Source organism: Sciurus carolinensis, chromosome 5 (assembly GCF_902686445.1).
Source record: "Sciurus carolinensis chromosome 5, mSciCar1.2, whole genome shotgun sequence".
NCBI lineage: Eukaryota > Metazoa > Chordata > Mammalia > Rodentia > Sciuridae > Sciurus > Sciurus carolinensis.
In genome coordinates this window covers 171,075,628-171,102,115 of record NC_062217.1, presented here as the reverse complement: position 1 = coordinate 171,102,115, position 26,488 = coordinate 171,075,628, and the positions used below count along the sequence as shown (strand labels likewise).

The following is a 26,488-nucleotide window of genomic DNA, read 5'->3' as shown; positions in this document are numbered from 1 at the left end:
CCTGGCTCCTGGCTACTCCTCCACTCGGGAAGGGGCCAACTGCCACCTGCTTTATAAGAGTTTCAGAGTGGACAGTGTGGGAACCGAGGTCCGTGACGAGCGGCGGTCATGAAGTCTGTGTGTTTGAGCTGCTGCTCAGGCAGGCGCCGGATGGGCCAGGATGCCCAGGATCCCATTTCCCAAGGGGATCCTTGCTGCTATGGTGGCTTCTGTCACTGGAGGGGGTTCGAGGAGTTCCTAGAGAGGGGGACCTCAACTCAGGCTGACAGGATCCTTGACAAACCCCCTCGCTTTCCTAATACACCCCTGTGCCTCAAGATCTGTCGCAGCTAGTGGAGGCGCTCTGGGGTTCTTAACCCGATGGGGCGGACGTGGGAAGGCATGCGAGGATGGTGATGCAAGGTGGTGTACGGTGGCCTGGCTGCTCAGGATCCTCAGTCTGACGTCTCCCCTGGTGTCTGATCAATAGGTAGCATTGGGAAAGTACCCTGTATGTCCCTTTGCTCCTCTGTTCAAAAAACACAAGTATGATCATGCTGATTAGTGGTACATAAGCCATTTTCATAAGGGGTTGAATTTCCACTAACTAAGATTTTGAGTGAGGAGTTGTAGATTGTTCCAAACTGGGTACGACAGGCCCGGGAGAGAGAACTCCTGGCTCCCAGCTGAGGGATGAGGAGCTCAGCACGGGCTGCAGAGTGGATGGCATTTTCCTTTTCCTTCTTTGTCTCCTTCCTACCTCTTTTTCATTTCTCCTACCCTACCGCGGTTTCCGCCACCTTCCTGAGCACAGAGTGAATGATCAGGAAGAAGAAGGCCCAGAAGGGTACAGAAATGCCTCTGCCATTTGGGATGTGGATCAAATCTCAAAGCAATGTTTTCCAGTCCTTGAGGCCATCGAAACAGATTTTCTAGACCGTAAGCTTTTCTGGAATGCATCTCTCTTAAGCAGAACCTTCCATGGCTGACTTGCCAGAGCACACCTGTCAGTGTGCTGGCCACCAAAGACAGGACAGGATGAGCTCCTTCAGGGATGGAAAGGGCATTGCTGAACCACGTTCCCATCACAAGTGGAGCCTGACTTCCTCATCCCACATCCAAACCTGTGTAAGGACCGGTGCCTGACCTGCCCTCCTCGTCGGGTTGGGATTGGATCTCCAGGGCAGTGAGTCTCTCTAGTTCCATGTTGTTTGTGTGTTTGCAATCCCAACTAGAGACAATACATGTGTTTTCCGTCCCTGCAATTTATTTTTAGAAAATCTGGAAAATGAAATGCCTTCAGTTAGGCCACGTGACTCCTATTAGCCTTAATGGGAGAAGAGCATTTTGTGGAGGAAAAGAGCAATCCCCAAATGTATAAATAAGAGCAGGCTGTGGCCAGGTGACCTGGCTGCCATGCACATCACAGGCTGGGTCCCTGGGTGGAGTGGAGTCAGACTCCCACACCAGTGAGTTGTACTGAGGATCAGGGTCCCCAGGGAGCTCAGTGGGCCTTCTCTGGCCCAGCTCTGAGTCCTCCGGACCTGGACAGGGCAGGCCCTGCAGGGTCTGTTGGAAAACCCCATGCATTTCAGACGATGGCCCACCTTAGTGCATCCTCCTGCCGACTCCGGGGTGAAGCTGTGGGACGCAGGACTTGTGCCGTGGATGGGGCTTGCATTTCAGTCTCACCAGCCCACACCTGCACCCTGCTCCAGGGGACATAGCAGGACGTTGCCTCTTGGAATAAGTTGGGCCCTTCCTGCAGCACTTGCAGCCTTGTAATGGAGGGTCCAAAGGTTTCTACTCACACCTTGGCCCTGGACACCAGGTCTGTCGCTCCTTGGGAGCTTGGCCCCAGTCTCTCTCACCCTTGCTGGCCACCCCCACCGTAAAGATCCGACATGCTCAGGGGCCTCTTTGAAGGTGAGAAGCTTTAGAGCACTGTCACCAAAAGGAGCCCGTGCCAGCAGCGAGCAGGCAGGGGCAGGGGCTCTGGTGCACACTCTTCAGCCTTGAGTTTGCAGGTCTCCTTCGGCTCTTTCTAACTCCATGTCCTTGTTACTCACTTGCTCCCCAGGTGACATGACTCAAGGAGAGAGCTAGCAGCCAGGGGGTTGATGAGCACAGCCCTGTCCCCCAAAAGATGGCTGGGTTTGCTCTACCCAAAGGACAACTCTCATGACTGCCTTTGAAAGGTGTCAGGAGAGAACACAAAGAGGGCTCCCATACAGCAGGGGTGGAGTGGACTCTTGGGTGTGAAATGTAGCAGACCCGATGTCCCAAGAGAAGCTCTGGACAACTTGACCAGGATGGTCAGAGATTTAGAAGCCCAGTGGAAATATATCAGCTCTCTTTCTTCACTAACGTTGTGAACTTCTAGACTATTCTGATGAACATCAGCGGGTAGGGTGGGAGATGGTGCTGAGGTATGGCGATAGAAGCCACATCCTGCAGCTGTTCTGTCACTGGCTGCTGTAGTGCCAGTCCACAGAAGACAGCCCTCAACTGTGGGTTGCTGTGTGACACAGCCAGACAGAGCGGAGCTCGAGCCGCCTTGTGCCTCTCCCGCATCCCGCGCAACCATGGGTTCAGAGAAAGCCTTCACTTGCCAGTGATCTTCGCCTTCTCCGCCTTGTTCCAAAATGATGTTTTTTCCACAGTAAGATGGTGAGATGTTTGTTTTCACAAAGACGTCTCTCTCTTCTTCAGGGCATAAGGGAAATGCTTTTACAGTATCTTTTTAAAAACAGCTAAACATTTCCATTTTTCCATACCCTAACTGGTCTCAGGAGGCAAGCCCATAGAAGAAGCACGTCTTGTTTCCTGTGAATCGCTCTCAGTGAGGAACAAGTGACGCGGAAGTCTGCAGTGAATGGGAGTGATTAGAAAGCAGAGCGTTTGTCTGTTGTGATGCCACCTGTTTATTTCATTGGGAAATGATGGTCATTTGGGGAGGGAGCTGGGATGAAAGGACCCTAGTGTGGAAGCCCTGAAGTCCTCGCAGAGGGGGGCAGGGAAAACCAGCCTGCTCAGTGTCTCTTTCTTTGCTTCCGGACTGCAGCCCGAGCTGACTCAGCCTCCTCTTCTCGCTTGATTTATTCCTGGTTGCTATTTTCATGTGGCATGTGCTTCTCTTCAGAGGCCCCGGGAGCCTCTCCAGTTATAATTCTCCAAAATAACCCTTCAAAGGGCACGGCATTCTTAGGGGAAGATGCACGCAGGCCACGAGTTTCCAGCTGAGTTGGGACTTGACATGACTGAAGTTTATAAAAAGTGTTGGAGAGAACCAGAAGATGACGTGAGCCTGGCTAAGTGTGTCCAGCAGCCCGTCAGCCTGAGACGGGAGCTGCGGCCTCCTCGGTGGGGCTCCAGGGTCTTGGAATTCACTTCCTTTTCCTCTGAGGTATTTATATCCTCCTCAAATGGGGTTTCCAGATCTTGTCGTGGAAAAGAGGGTCTGAACGGTTGGAGGGAAACAGACGGACCAAGAGAGGCAGGGAGGGGGACACTGTGTCAGGCAGGTGTGCCTCTTTCCAGTCCCAGCCCCACAGAGCACCAAACCCAGGACCCCCTACAGCCCATTTCCTGACAATGTTGAATATGCCTAGAAAACCATATCAGGCAGGGGATCTGCTGCCGGAGCCCTCAGCAGGGTTGCGAAGTCCGCTGTTGCAGTTCACACGTCGAGGCCTGGTCCTTGGTCATGGATATCGAGCGTTTCAGATTGTTCATTTCCTTCTCAACTCAGCACACTCCGCTGGCGACTGGCCTGAGCTCTGTGACCACAAGTTGAGGGTGAGGACTGGCTGCCTCTCACCCCTGGGTGAGTTCTGTCTCCATTTAATGATGGTTCTTCAGTTTACCCAGGACGCCCACGGATACTCACGCCACATGTTCCTGAAAAGGGAGAAACAGATCATACGCTCAGATTATTAGCAGAAAACAGCTGTCCCGACAGAACGAGGCCTGTGCAGAGCTGGAGGCAGCCCGGGCGTGTGGTGTGCAGGCTGGGGTTGCTGAGCTCGTGTGCAGAGGGCGGATGTTGTGTGTAGGTCAAGGCCAGCCAAGTGTGTCTGCCAGCTGCGGGGTGGGCGAGGCCTCAGTCCATCTTGCTGGGCGGACACCACTACTTAGCTGGAGCCTCCCCTGAGGAGTCTTGAGCTCGCTGCTTTTGACTCTCCTGATGTTCTTTTGTGTCTGCTGTACCGTGCGCTTAGCCGTACGACCTTGCCGGGCTCTGTCCCCTGGCCTCCACATATTGGATGTGCTCGTGGTCTGGTGATTGGGACTGTTCGGAACAGGGGACACCGCCCTCAGCTCCCTGCTGCAGTTGGAGTGGGCCATCTGCAGGAGCCACCTGTCTGGCCAAGTGCAGATCAGCGATGTCTGTGCATTCTGTGGCCAGGCCATCACTGCTCCTGGCCTGACCCCTCGTCCTGCATCTGTGCAGCTGGCCCTTGCCTGGCAGGACTAGAGCACTGAGCCCGTGATGCCCACGAGAGGTCCACGTCGTGGAGCCCCAGCAGGAAGCTCACGGGTGATTCTGTCAGCCACCACCAAAGCCCCTGCTGACTCATGTTCCATCTTTTTCTTTAAAACAGTGAGCTTGGTCCGTTTGCATTTATTGGTATGACTGGTGTCGATCCTGTCTAATGTTTTAACTGCAATATTTGCATTTGCCATATTTACTATATTTCTAAGGTGTGTGTTTTCTGCGTTGCAGTATCTGTATTTCTCCACACATGCACACACATATGTATTTTAGAAGTTTTGCGGTTTTGTTCTAATGACTACATGGATACATTTTTCTACATTCCCTTGGTCTCTGGCCTAAGGCTATTTGGGGGGAAGGAAAAGAAGGGGAGCTGGGCGGACTGTGGGGGGCTCCACTGTGTTCCACCTTCTCCTCTCCTGTGGGCACAGGGCTGGACTGCATGTCTCCATCTTTGACATCACATCTTTGGCCACGGAAACTCTGAGGAATGTGAGCCCCGTATGAGGGTCATGTTGGAGGCCAGTGCAGACTGCGGTCCTTCTCCCAGTCTCTGTGGTCCTGGGGGGCCGGTGTCCCCTTTCCAAGGGACTGACGAGCAGAGCCTCCTGGGGGCCTACCCAGGTCCGGCAGCTTTGTGCTGCTCCCCAGCTGGACACACCTGGAGCTGCCGAGGGACAGGCGGTGATGCGGATTCTGATGCTGTGGGTGTGAGGTCGGGGCTGGGATTCTGCGTCTCTTACAAGTTCCCAGGTGTTGTCAGAGCTGCTAGTTTATAGAACACATTTTTATTAGCAAGTGCCAAGCCACTGAAATTTACTTGCTTTTGTTCTTTTATTTCTTACTTGCAATGTAACTTAAACTTGTGGTTCTCGAGTGTGGGTACTGGAACAGTGGCATCAGCAGTACCAGGACTGAGGCACACGTTCCTGGGCCCCACTCCATATCTGCTGAACCGGAAACTTGGGCTGGGCCCAGTGGTCAGAGTTTTAACACAGCCCCGTGGGAATCTGATCATGTTGCCATTAACATAGCTATCCAGGCCGTCCCTCATCAGTTAGGACTTTTGTCTTGCACTGACCAACTATTGCACTCAACAAGAAGTGACTTGGAACTACAAGAAAGAATGGAAGAAATCTAGAGGTGGGCAGTTGAGGGCAGGAATGGCAGACCCAAGTTGCCATTTTGAACAAAAGGAGGATTTTCTAGGTCAAAAGAAAGAAAACTAGGATATATATTGTGTAGGCAGTCGACTGCGTCTGCCACAGAAGTGGTGGGACTTGAAGTCTCCATGATGCTGAGTGAAAAGACAGTCAAATCTGTGAGCTAGGAGATTTAGTGGTTGTCATCAAGGAGCAGGAGGTTGTCATTTACCAGTTCAAGAGTGAAGCAGCTCTAGGTGCAGCTACAGTCCAGCTGTGATGGGTCAAAATGGAGCTGGTGGACATTGGTTATAGAAGGAAGGGCTGGAGTGGAGCTGGTGGACACTGGTTGCCTGTGGAAGGACTGGAGTGGAGCTGGTGGACACTGGTTACCTGTGGAAGGACTGGAGTGGAGCTGGTGGACACTGGTTGCCTGTGGAAGGACTGGAGTGGAGCTGGTGGACACTGGTTACCTGTGGAAGGACTGGAGTGGAGCTGGTGGACACTGGTTGCCTGTGGAAGGACTGGAGTGGAGCTGGTGGACACTGGTTACCTGTGGAAGGACTGGAGTGGAGCTGGTGGACACTGGTTGCCTGTGGAAGGACTGGAGTGGAGCTGGTGGACACTGGTTACCTGTGGAAGGACTGGGGTGGAGCTGGTGGACACTGGTTGCAGAAGGAAGGCTGGGGTGGAGGTGAGACTGCTGTGGAGGCAATGGTTATTGGTTATAGGATTCATGAAGGCAAGAGTGTCAAGTTTTCGCTGCTGCATGCTAAGTGCCCGTAACTGAGCCTGGCGTAGTAGTTACTCAACAAAGAGTTGTTAAATGACAGGTAAAGATATTGCTATTTCCTCAAGATGTTTCCTCAGAGAATCAGAGAGACCAACACAAACCCTGTTTCTCTTCCCTGGAATACTGAAAACTCTGGGTTCCAGGGAACAGGTGAGGGTCTCCACCACCCAAACACAGCTCACCATGCACACATGCTCACACTTACCGTGATTCAGGGACAAGACTCTAGACCTGAGCAGATACTTCCCTGAGGGTCCTGACCAACATTCTGCTCTGCTCTTCCCTTTGACACCTGGCAGATTAGCTCATTTTTTTTATCAGCTTTAATATGCAGCATTTCTTGCTTCATAATTGTTCAGAACATCCAGGAAAAACAGAAGTAGAGGAGAGACAAAAGCTCCTGGAATGTTCCGGTTACAGCCATGTCCACACTGGCAGTGAAGAACTGCAGGAGAAGATCATGCACGAATTCACCAGAAATGTGCCTCAGAGCATTTCCAACAGTATCAGATAGTCAGTATTTTACATTGTTGTTGTTGTCTGTGATGCTAAGCATGTGCATTACCACTGAGCCAAACCCAAAGTCCAGTATTTTAATTTTTGCCTACTTTTCTGTAGTTTGAATGTTTTTACAGTAGTTATTTATTCTTTTTATAATTTAGAAGAAGTTTTTAACAGAGATATGTCTTGATGAAAAATTTAATGATCACTTCAACTGTGAGAAATGCTTAAAACACTTTCTATGTGGTTCGGGGTCTGGGTCATGCTTTGGGCCAAAGGATCCTGGGAAAATTGATAGCCTAGAACTAGTGGAAGGTCTAGACGCAAGCTAACAGTTACCTGGAATGTGTCTTGTGATCACCATTTGCAATGCAGTGGAGGTCATCCTGTTGCTAGAAGACAGGTGTGTGTGAGTGTGTGTGTGTGTGTATTGTTATTTCTGCTATCCAAATATGTTTGTTTAAAGACTTTTGTTCCTCATACTGAAGCCTCTAATGACATAATTGGAAAATCAGCCCTGGACAGTTTTCCAGCATCCTTTCTGGATATTCTCTGGGTTGGGGGAAACATGTGTTCCTACTTTGCAGCAACTTCTCGCATGAATCTTATTGTGCGAGTTGCATGTACAATTAGTTCCCCACATGATGTCTTGAAACTTGACCCAGAACAACAACCGTGGGGACACTGGGCTTCCCTCCTGTTCTCCGACTGCTCACTGGCCTTGCACATTTGTGTCCTAATGTCTGGTGGCCATCCGGACCGCTGTCTTCCCTGGCTCTCAGAGGGAGCGCTCTTTTCCTAGACCACCAGGGACGGCTACCCCTTTTTGCAAGTCAGTCTCCTGGCCACGGCCCCTCTCCCCATCAGCTCTGTCCAGTGGCTAACGTTTATAGCAGAGGCAATCTGTTCGCCATCTAGGGGGCCTGGCGTCTGCAGGAAGTCTCGTTTCCTGCCAGGGGAGGACTCTCGCTCGGTGTGCTTTGTCTCTGGACGCCCTTCATCCTTCCCAGCTGACTTCCAGGTCGGCCTTGGGACTCCCATTTTGTCTGTCTTTCTCTTCCCAGTGGCGCCAGCTCTGGCTCTGCCTTTGCTGAGTGGATTGTCTCAGGACCCCGAGGGCTGGGGGGCTCGCTCCTCCACACCAGTGGGACTGTTTTACTCCACTGCTGTCTGCCTCCTCCCCGTTCCTTCCTTCCTTCCTGGCTGCCATGCGGCCACAGAGAAATTGAACAGAAGTATGCTGAAACGATTATCAGTTGACTTTAAACAGAAGTCTGGGAGGAGGGCTGGGCGTCGGTACCAAAGGGAGACCCGTGTTCACATGAGGAAATTATTTTAACCTGCAGCCAAAAGAGGAAGCCTCCACCAGTTAGGGAAAAAAAAAAAAAAAAAAGCAGAGAGCATATCACCACCTTGCCGTATAAAAGGCTTGTTCTGTGTTTCTCTTCCTTGTTTCTCCAGAGGCCGCCAGCTACCTCTGTGTTCTTTATTTCATTTTCCATGTGTTAGAACGGAAGGTCGTTTCAGGTTTGAGAGGTAAAGAATAATAAACTTGCTAGGTGGTTGTGTGCTGTGTTCGTCAAGTGTCTTTCATGGTAACAAAATACCTGAGATAAATGACTTAAAAGGAGGAAAGATTTATTTTGGCTTCCAGTTTCAGAGGTTTCAGTCCATGGTTGATTGGCTGCTTGTCTGGGGCCAGTGGTGAGAGAGTACATCATGGTGGAGCTGCTACCATCATGGCGGCCAGGAAGCAGAGAGAGAGGAAGAGGCCGGGTCCCAGTATCTCTTTCTAGGCATGGACCAGAACTTTCTTCCACTAGGCCCACCTTTTAAAGGTTCCTCTGCTTCCAATACTGCCACAGGCCGGTGACCAAGCCTTCAACACATGGCCTTTAGAGGACATTTGACATCCAAATCATAACATGTGCCTATTGAGCTCGCATTATTCTATCTTCCTTCCTCTTTGGTGGCTTCTCTGTCCATAAATGAGCATGCATCAAGCAGAAGACCTCCCAGCCTGCCTCCACAGCCATCTCTCCTGTCTCAGTGCCCAAAGAAGGGGCAGCAAAGTTCTACTAAAAGACTCTTCCATTCACCCATGGGCGTCGCTCATAGCAGGCTTCCATCTGATTGACACCCACCCTATCAAGCTCACTTATTTGGTTTCCAGTTTGATGCTGTAGTTCTGGGGGTTGCTGAAGAAGAAACAGGTGAAGAAGGAAGGTGAGATGGTTAGCTGCATATAATGCAGACACGGGGCTTTAAAAGGTGGTGGAGTGGAGGGCAGCTAGGGCTACTTAGGGTGGAGACTAATAGCATTGGGACTTTTAGGAGATCCTGAGGCCCACCTGCAGTTAAGTTTAGAAATCGGTGTTTATGTTAATGGCCCAATACCAACACAAGCTTCCACCACTGCATGTCTAAGAAACAGGCAGTAGGTTGTAAGATGGTCCAGCTTTCAAGGGGGAATATCACCACCAGGGACACTGAACTTGGGGAGGGATGAATGTGTCTTAGATTCAAGGAGGCCTGCTTTGTTCAGAAATGCCTCTTTGGTTAGTTGGATGGTTGAAACCTGTTTCAAGAAGGCAGGAACCTGCACAAAGCTGAGACCCCACAAAATCTCTACCAGGATGAATGTTCTTTAACACTTTTAACAGAATTTAAACCGATTTGTGTACAAATGATTCTAAAATGCGTTCTACATGAGATTTCCCTGCCTTGGGCCATTGAGTGTCCCAGCCGACTGTCCCCGTTGGGCTTGTGTGACTTCTTTTTGTGGTTTTCTTGCTCTTCCTTGCGATTTGGCTGACAGTCCTACAGGGGTGCTGGTCCTTCTCGGCAACCACTCGGCACATTCTAGTCGTCTACTATGAACCAGAGTGCCACATTCTTAGAACTGTGCCCTGGAAGTGCCAATGGCTCCAGAAGAGCTCATCTAAGGACAAAGAGCTGTGTGTCTCCTTCATGCTGGGAAATAGCAGGAGAGTGCCTGTCTCTATAAAATTGGTTTATACCAGTGACATTTTCTGGCTGGGGAAGGGCCATCTTATTCTCATGCTGCACCAAGGACCTGCTGGTGCCCCATCTAGCCCCGATTCGCATCTTGTCTCAGCTGGTCCGGATGATGGGGTTCTGGCTCTCCCATTCCTGCCCTGCTGCCTGGGTTGGCTTGGGATGCGCTTTTTACTGCAGAGAGTGTCTTGCATTTAAACCTGTCCCCAAGGCCCTCAGTTGAGCAGGTTGAGGTCAAGAGCAGAAAATCTGGAGCCGCCCACTCTCTTCCTATCCCTGCAGCCAGCATACTGACCACACACCAGCCTTTCTGATGCCACCTGGGTCAGCCCCTGTGTTCAGGACATGAGTTACCAATATCCTCCCCAGGATGGTATCTATAAGCTCTCGGGGAGGCTATGGTTCAGCCAATCTGTTGAACTCTCTGCTGGAAGCTTTTGTCTAACAGACACAACGGCATCCTTACCTTAAAACAGCTGGCTTTGTGCTTGTTATTCAGGATTTTGGTATGAAGAACGTATTGGTTAAGGAGACCTGGAGACAAAAGAAACGAATGAGGCAATGTTCAATTCAGGTGTGTGGTTGTATCTGGAAGAACCTGTGCATGCCACCCAAGCCTGGGGAATGTTCTGCTTCTTCACCTAGGAGGTGGCTTGGTGGGTTCTTGGTTATCTTTATATTGGGAATACAATGCATCTCTCGATGGCAATGAGCTTGAGGGAAAGCACAGCCAGGCACTGCCTGTGGTCTGAGGGCCTCTTCTGTGAGTCAAGGATCTGAAATTAATAGAAACCATTCATACCTGTCGGGCAGATCCTGTCTGCTGGTTTTCGCTCACCCCCTGGTACACGGCTCAGTTCTGGGATAGGAGGGTTTGCTGGATGGTTGAGCTGTGAACTATCAACTGATTTTAGGAAAAGGAACTTGAGAATGTCACTATTTGAAGGAAATCTGTGCTACCCCAGCTCCTCCACATGCCGGACGCAGGGGGCGTTGAGCTTCAGTAAATAGAGGTGCCTGGCACAGGCCACTTCAGGGCCTGCGGCGGCCATGGGTCCTCCCTGAGGTGGAGAAGTTTGAAACTTAGGGCACTACTAAAGAACTCTGAAGTCCAGTCTGTCCCCACAGCACATGGGACAGAGCACTGGCCGCTGCCCGCCCTGCAGTGGCCTGCCTGCCAGCACCAAAACAGACCCCATCAGAAAGCTGTCGGGAAAGTCCTTCTTTGGCTGCGTTTTCTCTTTTCTCCACTAAACGGACTGCATTCTACTTTCTGCCGCTGATGTAGTGCTCTCAAGCCGCTGGTGGGACGTCTGCCTTCACTCCCTCCAGGATGTACATGAGCCCGCTGTGGAGTGCCAGGCAGCTCTCTCTCAGGGCAGAGACCCCAAGACAACCAGCAGGCGGAAGAGCCGATTCTGGCTCACCATTCGGGAGGTCTTGGTCCACCATTGGGTGGATCCACTGTGTTGGGGCCTCCAGCGTGGGGTGGGCAGCACAGCCTGGCCAGCTCAGAGTGTAGCAGACGTTCACCTCCTGGCTGGGATGGAGGAGCGGGGCAGAGGCTGCGTCCGTGTCCCCTCCCACCCTAGTCCTCCACTAGGCCACCTCTTGAGTTGCCCGATGACACCAGCTGGAGCTAGACCTTCAGTACACAGACCTCTGGGGACATTTAAGAGCCAAACTCTAGCCGTCGGACAATGGATGAAAAGATCAGCAGGTAATACATAGGTGAAAATATTGACCGGCTGATGCCCGTGAACCTGTAAATAAGCACACCCACTTAAAGAACCCAGCACAGGATGGATCTGTGTCATGGCCAGACTGAGACTCTCATCACTGCTGACTCGTTTGTTTTTTGATTCTTTAAGAGAGCTTCACATCGAAGGAGGCAATGCATAAAGGAAAGACTATCTTAGGGTTTTTTTCTGCCTACAATATGTTTTACTTAAATAGAATTGATGATTTTTGAGAGATAAAAGTTTGGAAAGATATTTCTGTGCAACTTAGCAAAGTGCAACTTTACGATTAGTGGATAAATCGCCTCTCCAAATGACAGGAGCTAGTAACAATGGTCTTTTATTTATTTATTTTAACCCTTTCAATATAGCACCCCTGGAACCTGGTGGGAAAGTCACTACATTTTGTTTGTTTGTTTGTTCAGAACAAACCCCGGGGTGAATCAGGACCTTGAGAGCTGCCACGCTGGGGCTCCTGTGCTGGATGCCACCGCCAGGAGGGCGCCGTGCTGCCAGGAGCCCTCAAGCCTCGTCCTCCTCGCAGTGCTGCAGGGCCTGGCCTCACCCGCACAGCGGTTCCTGGGCCAGGCAGAGGGCTGGGGTGCTCCTCACCCCAGGCCTCGCTGAGCCGGGTGCTGTTGCCAGAGCAGACGGCCGTGGGCTGGTTTCTTTATTGTGTAGAAGATCCTGGAGGGACAGAGCGAGACTCCTCCAGCAACTGTGGTCCTCCCAGCAGCTCCGTGTTTCCCTGCTGGCCCCAGCGCACAGGGAGGCTGGGCAGGCCCTCACTGCAGCCTTGGGCCCGGCGCCCCACACGGGACCCTTCCCCTGGGGGCGTGTCAACGTGGGGAAGGGGCATCCAGCGAAGAGTCACTGCCTTATTTACAAGTGATTCTTCTTATGGTTTATAGAGTACTCCAAAGCCAAAGAAATCAAAATGTCAAAGCGTGTCAGTGGGCGGTGAAGAGAAAGCCTCCCCCGTCTCCCCGTCCTGCATTGCCCTCTCAGGGGGGCAGCAGGGCTCCCTGGCCCGCAGGTTCCTCCAGAGCCTCCTGTGGAGGGTGTTTGCTGGAAATGGGACGCAGCACCCGGTCCTGTGTTTCGCTTTGCTCACTTAGTAACGTATCTTAGGGATGATTCCAAACCTGCACAGGAGCATCTGCCTCGTTCTTTTTAACTGCTGCGAAACGTGATCACACATGATTTATCGATCTAGTCCACTACTGGTGGGCACAGGGAAGTGTCCGGGTTTGCTGCTGCAACGTGGAAGCAGGCAGCATGTTGCCCACGTCTGTGGAGCCACTGCCTGTGGACTGTGCAGTGACGCGATAAGGCACTTCTGCCTCTGTACTTGCCCCAGGACCTTAGCTGACATCAGTATTTCTGCCATGATAATGATGACTGATGTTTATGAGATGCTCACTGTGTATCAGGTACTGTACTGAGCACTTCACATGCATTATTATTCTATACCTCCATTTTAATTTAGTATTTATGTAATTAATGTTATTTGATATATAAACTATATAAAATACATTGCATCTTATTTATTATATAAAAGTAAATGATGTAATAAATTAAATGAATACTATTTAATATTATTAATTTATTACATTATTACCTAGCTTAGATTTTATAGTGGAGGCTGGGTGGTATGGACATGGGATTTGGACCCAGGTACTCTGGCCCCAAAGCTGAAGTACTAAATCAGCCATCGGGGCCCTGAGTGTGAAGCTCCCCACCGTCTCCAGTGCCCTGGGCGGTAGGTGTCAGATTTCAGATGTGGTCTTTCAGATATTTTGAGCACAACTCTCATTTTATTTTTAGTAGAAACAAAAGTGTATTCTGGAAGCAGCAAGGAGCAGCTCGGAGCAGCGCGTGTGACATTGTCTGCTCCCCCAGTGGAACAGAAGCCCATTGAACCGTTCCCTTCTGACGGGGACAGGCCACCAAGTGATGACTGTCAGACTAGCGACCTTTTTGAACCCAGAGTGAGACGACGTCCGAGCCTCCTGAAACCCAGAGTCCCTTTGCCTGGGTTTCTTTGCCCCTTGCAAGATACATGCCCTTCTCTGCAGGAAGACAATGGTGCTCAGATAGAAAAAGGGCTCCCCGGAGGTAAGGAGTAGGGGCGGGTCCGGAGGATGCTCGGCGCAGAGCCTCCTGGCTGCGGCTCCCACGCGCACCTGTGAGAGCAGGAAGGGAGCAGCTCGGCAGCTTTACTTGGAGGCCGAGCTACACCTGGCACGCAGTCAGAGGCAGCCCCCAGTGGGCCTGGGTCCCCAACCCCAAGCTGAATGAGGCTGGTGCCAGCTGAGGCTACTCCCAGGTCCACAGCAGGCTCCCGGCCTCACTGGAGGATTTCAGAGGCTGGTATGGTTGCTGGGGAGACAGCAAGCCCACCAGACTGACCAAGGCAGGTCACTCATGGGCAGGGGCAATGGTGCAGAGCGGTGCAGAGTGTGGCCCATGTGACACGTAACAATATGAGCACATGGACCTCCATGCCCATGAGGCAGGTCCTGTTCTCAGCCTCTCACAGAGAAGGCAGCCCAGTGGAACACAGGCCTGGGTCTCTCTGGAGGCCACGCTGCTGACCACGCCTGAATGTGCAGGGAACCATGATGTGTGAGGAGACTCACATGTAGCAGAATAGTCTGTGCTGCCCAGTCACGTCAGCCTAAGAGTTGGGTTTCCTGTGACTGAAGAGTTTCTCAAAGAACCATAGAAAGGACAGAAGGAAAGAGACTTGGTTACATCCCTCTGAGCTGTAGAAGTTAAAATGGCAACAGAAACTAATAAAAATCGTGTCCCTCCAAACCTAGGCTGATCCCTGACGCTTCGCTCATTAGCCCCTCACAGGAGCGATTCTGAGGTCCCCAGTGCACACCAGGCTCTGTGGTCAGCGTGTCCACCTCCAGGCTGTCCGTCCTGCAGGAGGGCTGGCCACAGGGCTGCGTCTGAGAGGTGGGTCACAGGAAGCCGGGCACAGGGACAGGCTGGGCAGAGTGTCTTCCCCTCAAAAATGACTTTGAGGAAAAACTCGAAATCTTACTTGAAACCTTAGAGGTTTAAAAATCAGACCTGCGGGCAGTGGGCTCTGCTGGCCGGGAGGCCCACACTCTGAGAGCTGACGCAGGGCAGCCTGGGGGGCGGGTGCCGGAGCACAGGGGCAGGGCCTGGCGTGGTCATCAAGGGTCTTGTGGGTCAGGTCAGAAGACCTTCTAAACCCACCAAGGGGTCTGGGCAAGGGCAGGACTGAGGCTTGAAGGGGAGAGACATAACGAGATGGGCTCCAAAGGTACCGTCTCGTGAGCAGAGTGGACAGACAGAGCGAGGCAAGGCTGAGCCGAGACCCAGCGAGGAAGGAAGCCGATGGTCACGGGTCAGAAGGGCACTGTGGTAGAGACCTCTGGATCTGATGGACAGCTCTTGTGATGGCAGAGAGGAAGAGAGGGCTGTTAGGGCTGGGCTGCTGGCTGTGCTGAGGGGGACAGTGTTGGAGAAGGAGGCCGAGAATCTGGCGTCCCTGTGAGCTGAGAGCACCCTCACAGGAAGACCCGGACAGCGTGGGGGCAGGTACTCTGGGGAGGGGCCTGGAGGGTGAATGGTGAGCGCTGGGCCAACCCAGCCGAGCGGTCATTTCTGAAGTGGAGGGAGCAGAGGGAAGTCCTCCAGAGGGACGAGGGCAAACGGCTGATGGTATGGGAGCCTCCAAGTAGAGTGGTGTTGGTAGAGAGTCACAGAGAGGTGGACACTCACCAAGGACAAGTCCTGAAGGCCCAGCCTGCTTGGGCATGGGGGTGGACACTCACCGAGGACAAGTCCTGGAGGCCCAGCCTGCTTGGGCGTGGGGGGAGTAGGGAACATCACTGGACTTTGAGTGAAGCCAGTCCACCAGAGAAGATTTGGTGTGACAGTGACAGAGACAGCTGAGGGTTGGATGAGCTGAATCCTGTGGCCAGATTGAGACTCCTGAGGCCACCTCACCTCTCCCAGAAGGACCAAACTCTTCTAAGCACCTGGCCTGGAGCTATGGGCAGATGCAGACCGAGCAGGACCTGGTCCAGTCCTTGAGAGAGCCTCAGTCTCCTGACCCCCTCATGGCACAGGCTGCGGGGTGTGTGGACAGGGCTCCCCTGCAGGAACACAGCAGGGTCAGGGATGGCCTCTGTCCTGGGGAGGGTGGAGCTGCCTTGAAAGTTGGAACTGGGGCTGCAGGTGGCACGTCACAGGCAGCGGAGGTGAAGGGGCTCAGTGCGGGTGGAGGCCATGCGAGGGAAGGAAAGTACTGCCAGGTCGGGGGCAGTGGGCTGCGCGGCTGTGGTTGGGGCGGGGAGGGTGCGCTGGGAGCAGCAGAGGGAGCCCAGCTGGAGAGGGTGAGCTAAGGATGGACCGAAGGCTCTGTCATGTGTCCCAGGCTGTGCTGTTCAGGAGGGGGCCAGTGAAGGCCTACTGACTTAACCTCCCTCCTACCTCTTCAGAGGCTGCCCTACCCATGGTGCTAAGGAATCTACTCATTTCCTGACCTTCTCCACAAAGGAAAATCAAAATGGCCCCAGGAAGAGACGGAACCGGTCCTGAGAGAGCAATCATTCCAATTACTTGTGTAAAGCCAGTGGTAGACGCTGGAAAGTGAAGGGGAGGGATGAATAATTGAATACCATCCCCTGTCCTTATATCATTACTGTGGCAAACACGAGGTAGATTAACATGCTGTCCTGAAACAACCCGACTGTAGCAACCGTGCGGGACACACTTAATAGGAAGCACGGACAGGAAAGTTTCCTTTCATTTTGGAGCAAGGCATTCTCAACACCGGGAGCCAGGAAATACCTCCATGACATAATTAGCCGTCGTGAAGTCGAGCTGACTGACTGCTCCTCCCTGTGACCAGGGCTGCCGGGAAGGTCTGACGGGGCCTCATCTCGTTGGCTTAACGAGGCCCATTAATAACCCACCGGCATTTCTATTTTCAAAATTGTCTTCTGTGCCTAATGGTGTTGAGGAGCCAGGCGAGAATCCTTTGGTGCCCTCTAAATGGAATTCTAAATCTCTCCTAGGAGATTACACGTGCTGTGACTTGGTTGTAAAAATAAAGGAATGTAAGAAGAGCGAGGAACCCACCTCGCCTGAGCCCTCGCCGGCGCCACCCTCGCCGGCGCCACCCTCGCCGGCGCCACCCTCGCCAGCACCAGAGACCCTTGGCCTGCTGGAGGAGGGTTCTGAGCTTCAGCACACACCTGCCAACTCCTTGACCTTGCAGGTAAGGCCTCCACGTATCCAGTCAGAGTCCCACAGGTTGGTGGGGGGCTTCCCTGGCCTCCGAAGCTGGAAGTTGATTCCCCTTCCTAATGACTGTGTGACACTGGGCAGCCTCCCTAACCTTTCTGAGCCTCTGCTTCCCTGTTTGAATGATGGATATAGAGATACTGACTTGCCCAGGTTAGAGTGAGGATCAAATACTATCAACAGTGACAGTGATCAGAGCAACAGCAGAGGGGCTCAGAGTTCACACTGGTCACTTTATAGACCTCAGCACCTTTGATCCTTGAAAAACCCCCTAGCAGGCAGATACCCCATCTTCCAGTGAGCCTTGGGAAGATCAAGGAAGATTAAGGAAGTTGCCAAAACCATGTGGCCATGAGGGGAAGGACAGAGCTGATTTGATGTGGATATTTCCTAACTGCAGAAATGATATGTGCACATTTTTTAGGAGGGCGGCTGGACTCAGGCCTGCCACGGTGTACTCATGGCCACGCCTCCAGGCCAGCGCTGGCCTGCTGTGAACCTCCCTGCAAAGGTGGAGATGGCCCCATTGGTCAGCTCCTCACCCTTGGGGGCTCATGGGCACCCAAATGTTCGTGGCACCCCAAAGCTTCCTGAGCCTCCAGGGCTATCCTCAGATGGGAGGACAGCCAAGTGATGTCCACTCTTGGGCCCACAGGGGTGTGTTCAGGGTCACCTCTCCTGGCTTGGACCTCCTCTGAAGCCTCTGCATATCCAGTGACAGGTGCCTTGTGCCCCTAGTAGCCACAGCTGGCATATAGCAAGGAGACTTCTCTCCTGGAACAGCTGCCAGGGACATATACGTGACACAGATGGAACCCACATGCCCCCTCCAATGGGAACCCTGAGTTCCCAGTGGGTTAGGGTGGGAACGGGGTAGCGGAGCAGGCCCAGGAGCCTCTGCAGAGCTCAGGGAGGGGCCCGTAAGGGATACGCTGTCCAGGAGACACGGCCCAGGCCTTCTAGGAGCTCACAGCCTCGCACGGAGCAAATCGTGGGGTTCGCCATTGCGCAAGGTTGTCTGTGGGGTCCTGTGACGCTCAAGCGGAGCAGGGAGAGCCGACAGGGCTTGCTTGCAGGGAAGGAGCTCAGCCGGGGCCTGGCTGTGCGTACTTCGGGCAGGGGTGACTTGAGCAGAGACATTCTGAGGTGGGAAGTCAAGTCAGGAAAGGCAGCAGAGCAGAAAGCACAGGACTGGCAGAGCTGAGGGCCACCATGTAATCTTCCAAGCTTGGAGCCTCTGTGAGCACCTCTGTCCAGTGGGAGTAGACACACCTGCCTTCCAAAAGGGATATGGGGAGTCCCAGAGTTAGGTCCCCAGGGAGCACGTAGCTGCGTCTGGCTTGGTGGCACTCCATCTTTCAGCAGACCGGTGTGAGTGGCTTAGTATATGGAGGCGGGGACACAGGGCCCTGGGGTATGGTAGGGACTTCTCACAGACCTGAAGAACCCACAGACCATTCTGCACAGCAGAGATTTCCACCCAGGGTGAGAGGTGCTTTCCTTTGGCCACAGTTATCGCCTCTCCCAAAGAGGCCCGTTTCCCACCTGGTGCACGGATGATGCGTGTCTGTGGTTCTGAAGGCTCTGACCCCACCCAGCAGGAGTAAGTGGCTTAGGTCCTGCGTTCTGTCCCCACGGTGTATCTCTGGAATATGGGATACCAGGCACCCAGGTTTGGGTCTGTTGGCGACAAGTGATTTGAGAGGTGGAAGTAAAACGGGCAGATGTTCACCTTAGGTTCTCAGAGTTTTGGTGCTAGTTACTGCCCAGCGCCGCTGCAGCAGGGCCCTGGGTGCTGGCCAGAACCTACTGCCAAGACCTGTGTCATCCGCACGTCTGCAATCTTCACGTGAGGTCATGGTAGAAAACTGTGATGTGCTTTTGCTCTGTGGCTTTTGGTCTCTGAGCATCACACTTTCGATTGGCTTATCTTGGCCAAATCAATGGATGCGTTGCCTTTCGATATCACTTATCTTAAAAACAAAACCTTTTCTTTGTTCTGATCAGGAAGCACTGGAGGCCCGGAGGCCCCAGTTCATTTCTCGATCCCAAGAACGGCTGAGAAAGCTGGAGCACATGGTGCAGCAGAGGAAGGCACAGCGGAAGGAGAACCCAGGGCAGACGCAGAGCCTGCTCCCCGTCCGAGCCAACAAGAAGCAGTTCACGGTTCCCCATCCTCTCAGTGGTGAGTGACAGGTGGCGGGCAGGATGGAGGAGACGGGCAGGGGCCCTGGGGCTGGAGCTTCACCTGGCATGACGGTTCCAGACAATGCCCTTGACTCGGGCAGAAGCACCCCACGGCATCGCGACGGCTGTTCTGGGATCAGCCCTTTTCAGGAGATTACGTGAGGGCGTCTCACTCAGCAGGACAATCACAGGACACAATTTACCATTCTAGCTGGGAAAGAAGCCACACCACCACAGCAGCCAGGATAGAAGTTCAAATTCTTGGCTCCCAACTCATGTTTGCAAGAGATCCCCTTTGCCCTTTATAGATTGCAAAACAGATCTCAGGGCCAGAGGTTGTCTCCAGCGTGTCTGCATCAACATTCGTCATCTTGAAACCCCTTCCCTGCTGCGAGCTGGAGGAGGGGTGGCCAGCTCTCGGGGCACCGGGAGGCCAGGGTCGAGCTGCCTGGGAGGGAGGGCACTCGCTCTCTCTTGGGAGAAGGAGCTGTCCAGAACCTTCTGGGCAAGCATCATGCAGGGAGCTGGGGACACCCCAGTGAGCCAGAGTGACCTCAGTCCTTTCCTCATGGAGCTCATGAAGAGACCATGAAACTCACAGGAATCACAAGCAAAGAGGAGGCGAGGGCGGGAGACACCAGAGGACACACTTCACAGCCTGCCAACCCAAATGTTAGAACCTGGAGGCCTGAAGAACCCTCCGTTTTATTCCTTTGTACAAAGGAATGAGGTCTCTCTTCCTAGGAAAATGTTTTGGCTCCCAGGAGGTGGAATCATGAGTAAAATTCTGAATAAAATTCCTCTGGGGAAATGACCATATGCAATAAAGTGCAGCTTAGCAAACCTCACCAAGCTCCTGTAAGGGGCATTCGGTCGGGCACAGAGGGAAAAGGGCGTGGTACTAGAATTCCATGCTCCCGTGGTCCACGGCAGGCCCTGTTCTTCCCGCCTCCCGGAGAACCATGGGAGCTGTCTGGAGAGGCTGGCCAGGGTGGACTTGAATGCATCTTCTCACTCAAAGGGTTTGGCACAACACCCTGCGCTCCAGGAGGCTGAGGGATGGAACCAACAGGAGGCGTAGGCAGAGTCCCCCACTGGACAGTGGCTGTCTCCCAGTGTCTCAAGCTTGTGGCAGAGCAGGCTAGGCCTGGGTGTGTTCTACAAGGGACTGTCTAGCCTCTGGCTCCACAAAGGCAACTGGGTTCAGGCACAGACTTCTTAAGGTGCTCCAAGGACTGAAAGCCAGACATGGGCATGTCTTGGATTGCAGAGCTGGGCTTGCTCTGGGCAGACTGGGAGGTGGTGTCCATACCGTGTGGCCGCTAACCCTCCCCAGTTTTCATGATGCTGCTTGATAAAAATGGTCAGGCAAACAAAGCTGTTGTCAATAAACACAACATGATGTCACTTTAGAGCCTTCCATACTCACATTCTACCTACCTAACGGCATCTGAGGGTTTCCTTGTCAGTCAAGTCTCTTAACTCTGCGTAGCAAGGAATGGAGAGCCAGGGCGGGAGGGAACTTGTGCAGTGTGGTGTTGTTTGATGGTTTCCATCACTGTAACAAATACCCAAGATAAGTCAACTTAAAAAGAGAAAAGGTTTATGTTGGCTCATAGTTTGGGAGGTTTCAGTTCATGGTTGGTTGACCCTATTGCTTTTAGGCCTGTGGCAAGGTGGCACATCATGGTAGGAGTACGTGGTAGAAAAAGCTGCTAACTTCATGGCAGGCAGGAAGCAAAAGGGAGAAGGAAGAGACCAGGACTCAGTCCCTTTGAAGGCACATCCTTAATGACCTAAATCTTCCTACTACACCTACTTTTTAAAGTCCCCACCACCTTCCAATAGCTCTCAGCTGAGGGACATTTTCAGACCTAAACCACAGCAGATGCCAGGATGGGATCCTTCTCTCCTGGGCCAGAGTTTGCAAGTGTCCTGAGTGTCACGGGTGATATGACCTTGGTCATCCATAGTATTTGCTGTAGAAAGTACCACACATGGCATGACTCAAAATTACAGAAATTTATGCTCAGTCTGGGGCCAGAAGTCAAAATCGAGTGTCCACAGAGTCAGTTCCTCCTGAAGCCTCAGAGGAAACGTCCCCTGACCCTCCCCCTGCTCCCGCAGCTCCTGGCCGTCCTGGGGTCCTTGGTGTGTGCACACCACACTCCCTCCCCTCTCTGCCTCTGTCTTCACCTGGCTTCCTCCCTGTGTCTGTCTTTGTGTCCTGATTTTCTCTTCTCATTCATGAGGCTGGGGTCTTTCTAACCCAGCATGACCTTATCTTAATCTGACTGTATCTGCAAGGACCATATTTCTAATAATAAGGTCAAAATAAGATCACATCCACAGGTGCGGGCGTGGGGGTTGGACCCTAATGAATCTTTTTTGCGGGAGGGGCACAATTCAACATAATCCAATTTTGATGTTTTGCTCAAAACAAATGTCCTCACAAGTTCACATTCTTATAAATGAAAATCTTAAAATTGTATATAATGAAAGGGGATCCAGCCCCACTGATGGTGTTAACTAACTGAGGCACCTTTTTACACCCCAAATTCCAAGACAGTCCTGGCCACTGGAATGCTCTCGGGTGACTTGGCCATTCCTGCCATCCCTGAGGTATTATGTGTTGACGAGAGCTTTGCTTTCGTGTTTGCTCGTGTTAGGTCAGTTAAATCAGACGACTTCTGAAACCAGAGCTCAGGCAAGTGAGAGGGAACATTTAAGGCCCCATTAAACAAGCCTACAGTGCACATCTTGTCTTCAGCCTGTCTGCTGGCAAGCTGATAAAAGCAAAATGCAGATGTTTTTCTTACATGCTGAATTAGTTAATAAATCATATGCGTGAGCGCGCTCTGGCTGTGGTGTCCAGGCGTCTGGTAAGAAGACTCATGCTCGCTTTGGGTGCTGGGCTTTCTGCCTCTGATCAGGGCTCACAGCAGTCTTGGCTCAGAGACAGACCCAGGAGGTTCAGGTGGGAGCTTCAGCAACTGCCAAAGCCAGGAGAAGCCAGTCCCTGGGTTTGCAGGGACAGTTCTGGCAAGGACCGTGGGTCAGATGTTTCAGGTTTACTGATGAATTCTGAGCAGCACTGAGGTTCAGGGTCAAGTGTGGTGTGTGTGTGTGCATGGATGTGCACATGTGGATGTATGTAAGTGTTAATGAAGGTGAAAACCCTCTGTGTGGGCAAGGGAACTTTCATGAATAATTGGGGATAACAGAGGGACTAGGAGGTAGCATTATGATGGTTCCGGCTACATCCCCAGCTCCTGATGGAGACCTTGCATGCAGTAGGGTGAGTCGAAGGGATGAGGCTGGTAATGGTGCAGCTGGATGAGGAGGCAGAAGCACAGTGAGGAGAGTCATGGGGGTGCTCAGTTCCGCTGTGGGGGGACAGGTGGTGGCGCTGGGGGGCCCAGAGAGCTCAAGGGAAATGAAGCCCAGGAGGCCAGCAGGCCCTGCAAACACCACTACTGACTTTAACAAGATGTGACAAAGGTGCAGCCTAGGGCGGGCATGGGGTGAGAGGGTCGTCAGGAGAAGGTGTGGTGGCTGAGTCCTGGAGGAGGGACGCTGAGATGGAGGACAGGAGGAAGGTGCTGGAGGGCTTGCTCTCAGCCTCTCACATGGCCAAGTCTCCAGCGTGAGGGGCCCCCTCCTCCTCAAGTTGGGGCTCCACCTGGCGAATTCCCTAGAGTTACCTGGAGGCCATAACAAGGCTCCTCCATCATTGCCACAGGTACCCGGGGGACTGGGTCATGTTCAGAGGCCAGCCATGGCCTGGGAATGAGAGTGTTTCAGAATCAGCCATGCTTCTAGCTTGCAGATGACATCCAAAGTAGGAGAGTCTGGAAGCAAGTGGGAAGCATCAGCACCTGCAGGCAGTAGGGGTTCAGCACCTGCAGTCAGAAGGGGTTCAGCACCTGCAGGCAGAAGGGGTTCAGCCTCTGCAGGCAGAAGGGGTGCAGCATCTGCTGGCAGAAGTGTTTCAGCACCTGCAGGTAGTAGGGATTCAGCATCTGCAGGAAGTAGGGGTTCAGCATCTGCAGGCAGAAGGGGTTCAGCACCTGCAGGTAGAAGGGGTTCAGCACCTGCAGGCAGAAGGGGTTCAGCATTGCAGGCAGAAGGGGTTCATCCTCTGCAGGTAGAAGGGGTTCATCCTCTGCAGGTAGAAGGGGTTCAGCACCTGCAGGTAGAAGGGGTTCAGCACCTGTAGGCAGTAGGGGTTCAGCACCTGCAGGTAGAAGGGGTTCAGCACCTGCAGGAAGTAGGGGTTCACCCTCTCCAGGCAGTAGGGGTGCATCTTCTACAGGCAGTAGGTGTGCAGCATCTGCAGGCAGTAGGTGTGCAGCATCTGCAGGAAGTAGGGGTTCAGCATCTGCAGGAAGTAGGGGTTCAGCATCTGCAGGCAGAAGGGGTTCAGCATCTGCAGGCAGAAGGGGTTCAGCATCTGCAGGCAGAAGGGGTTCAGCACCTGCAGATAGAAGGGGTTCAGCACCTGCAGGTAGAAGGGGTGCAGCATCTGCATGTAGATGGGGTGCAGCATCTGCAGGTAGAAGGGGTTCAGCACCTGCAGGTAGAAGGGGTTCAGCACCTGCAGGAAGTAGGGGTGTTCAGCATCTGCAGGTAGAAGGGGTTCAGCATCTGCAGGTAGAAGGGGTTCAGCACCTGCAGGTAGAAGGGGTGCAGCATCTGCAGGTAGAAGGGGTTCAGCATCTGCAGGTAGAAGGGGTTCAGCATCTGCTGGCAGAAGGGGTTCATCCTCTGCAGGTAGTAGGGGTTCAGCACCTGCAGGCAGAAGGGGTTCATCCTCTGCAGGTAGAAGGGGTTCAGCACCTGCAGGCAGAAGGGGTTCAGCCTCTGCAGGTAGAAGGGGTTCAGCATCTGCAGGTAGAAGGGGTTCAGCATCTGCTGGCAGAAGGGGTTCAGCACCTGCAGGTAGAAGGGGTGCAGCATCTGCAGGTAGAAGGGGTTCAGCATCTGCAGGTAGAAGGGGTTCAGCACTGCAGAAAGTAGGAGTTCATCCTCTGCAGGTAGAAGGGGTTCAGCATCTGCAGGTAGAAGGGGTTCATCCTCTGCAGGTAGAAGGGGTTCAGCACCTGCAGGCATTAGGGGTGCAGCCTCTGCAGGTAGAAGGGGTTCAGCCTCTGCAGGTAGAAGGGGTTCAGCATCTGCAGGTAGAAGGGGTTCAGCCTCTGCAGGTAGAAGGGGTTCATCCTCTGCAGGTAGAAGGGGTTCAGCATCTGCAGGTAGAAGGGGTTCAGCACCTGCAGGCAGAAGTGTTTCAGCACCTGCAGGTAGAAGGGGTGCAGCCTATGCAGGCATTAGGGGTGCAGCCTCTGCAGGTGGAAGGGGTGAGCATCTGCAGGCAGAAGGGGTGCAGCCTCTGCAGGTAGAAGGGGTTCAGCATCTGCAGGTAGAAGGGTTCAGCACCTGCAGGTAGAAGGGGTTCAGCACCTGCAGGCAGAAGGGGTTCAGCACCTGCAGGTAGAAGGGGTGCAGCACCTGCAGGCAGAAGGGGTGCAGCCTCTGCAGGTAGAAGGGGTTCATCCTCTGCAGGCATTAGGGGTTCAGCCTCTGCAGGTAGAAGGGGTTCATCCTCTGCAGGTAGAAGGGGTTCAGCACTTGCAGGCAGAAGGGGTTCAGCACCTGCAGGTAGAAGGGGTTCAGCACCTGCAGGCAGAAGGGGTTCAGCATTGCAGGCAGAAGGGGTTCATCCTCTGCAGGTAGAAGGGGTTCATCCTCTGCAGGTAGAAGGGGTTCAGCACTTGCAGGTAGAAGGGGTTCAGCACCTGTAGGCAGTAGGGGTTCAGCACCTGCAGGTAGAAGGGGTTCAGCACCTGCAGGAAGTAGGGGTTCACCCTCTCCAGGCAGTAGGGGTGCATCTTCTACAGGCAGTAGGTGTGCAGCATCTGCAGGCAGTAGGGGTGCAGCATCTGCAGGAAGTAGGGGTTCAGCATCTGCAGGAAGTAGGGGTTCAGCATCTGCAGGCAGAAGGGGTTCAGCATCTGCAGGCAGAAGGGGTTCAGCATCTGCAGGCAGAAGGGGTTCAGCACCTGCAGATAGAAGGGGTTCAGCACCTGCAGGTAGAAGGGGTGCAGCATCTGCATGTAGATGGGGTGCAGCATCTGCAGGTAGAAGGGGTTCAGCACCTGCAGGTAGAAGGGGTTCAGCACCTGCAGGAAGTAGGGGTGTTCAGCATCTGCAGGTAGAAGGGGTTCAGCATCTGCAGGTAGAAGGGGTTCAGCATCTGCAGGTAGAAGGGGTGCAGCATCTGCAGGTAGAAGGGGTTCAGCATCTGCAGGTAGAAGGGGTTCAGCACCTGCAGGTAGAAGGGGTTCATCCTCTGCAGGTAGAAGGGGTTCAGCACCTGCAGGCAGAAGGGGTTCAGCCTCTGCAGGTAGAAGGGGTTCAGCATCTGCAGGTAGAAGGGGTTCAGCATCTGCTGGCAGAAGGGGTTCAGCACCTGCAGGTAGAAGGGGTGCAGCATCTGCAGGTAGAAGGGGTTCAGCATCTGCAGGTAGAAGGGGTTCAGCACTGCAGAAAGTAGGAGTTCATCCTCTGCAGGTAGAAGGGGTTCAGCATCTGCAGGTAGAAGGGGTTCATCCTCTGCAGGTAGAAGGGGTTCAGCACCTGCAGGCATTAGGGGTGCAGCCTCTGCAGGTAGAAGGGGTTCAGCCTCTGCAGGTAGAAGGGGTTCAGCATCTGCAGGTAGAAGGGGTTCAGCCTCTGCAGGTAGAAGGGGTTCATCCTCTGCAGGTAGAAGGGGTTCAGCATCTGCAGGTAGAAGGGGTTCAGCACCTGCAGGCAGAAGTGTTTCAGCACCTGCAGGTAGAAGGGGTGCAGCCTATGCAGGCATTAGGGGTGCAGCCTCTGCAGGTGGAAGGGGTGAGCATCTGCAGGCAGAAGGGGTGCAGCCTCTGCAGGTAGAAGGGGTTCAGCATCTGCAGGTAGAAGGGTTCAGCACCTGCAGGTAGAAGGGGTTCAGCACCTGCAGGCAGAAGGGGTTCAGCACCTGCAGGTAGAAGGGGTGCAGCACCTGCAGGCAGAAGGGGTGCAGCCTCTGCAGGTAGAAGGGGTTCATCCTCTGCAGGCATTAGGGGTTCAGCCTCTGCAGGTAGAAGGGGTTCATCCTCTGCAGGCGGAAGGGGTGTAGCCTCTGCAGGTGGAAGGGGTTTAGCACCTGCAGGTAGAAGGGGTGCAGCCTCTGCAGGTAGAAGGGGTGCAGCCTCTGCAGGCATTAGGAGTGCAGCCTTTGCAGGTAGAAGGGGTGAGCATCGGCACACAGCAGGGTTCAGTGCCTGTACCCAGGAGGTGCCGCCCTGGTAATGGTCAGTGG

At 53.3% G+C, this 26,488-nt stretch overlaps 1 protein-coding gene across 2 annotated transcripts in view; it reads left to right on the top strand.

The window, feature by feature from the left end:
* The window catches only part of C5H10orf90 (chromosome 5 C10orf90 homolog), a 186,818-nt gene that overhangs the window by 142,354 nt on the left and 17,976 nt on the right, over positions 1-26,488 (top strand). The window contains exons 5-7 of one of the 2 annotated variants that reach the window (XM_047553366.1): positions 13,495-13,785; positions 16,731-16,933; positions 18,967-19,144. In XM_047553366.1, coding sequence (XP_047409322.1) covers positions 13,495-13,785; positions 16,731-16,933; positions 18,967-19,144 — 672 coding nt within the window. The remainder of the gene's footprint in view (positions 1-13,494; positions 13,786-16,730; positions 16,934-18,966; positions 19,145-26,488) is intronic. The other variant, XM_047553367.1, reaches the window with a different exon arrangement.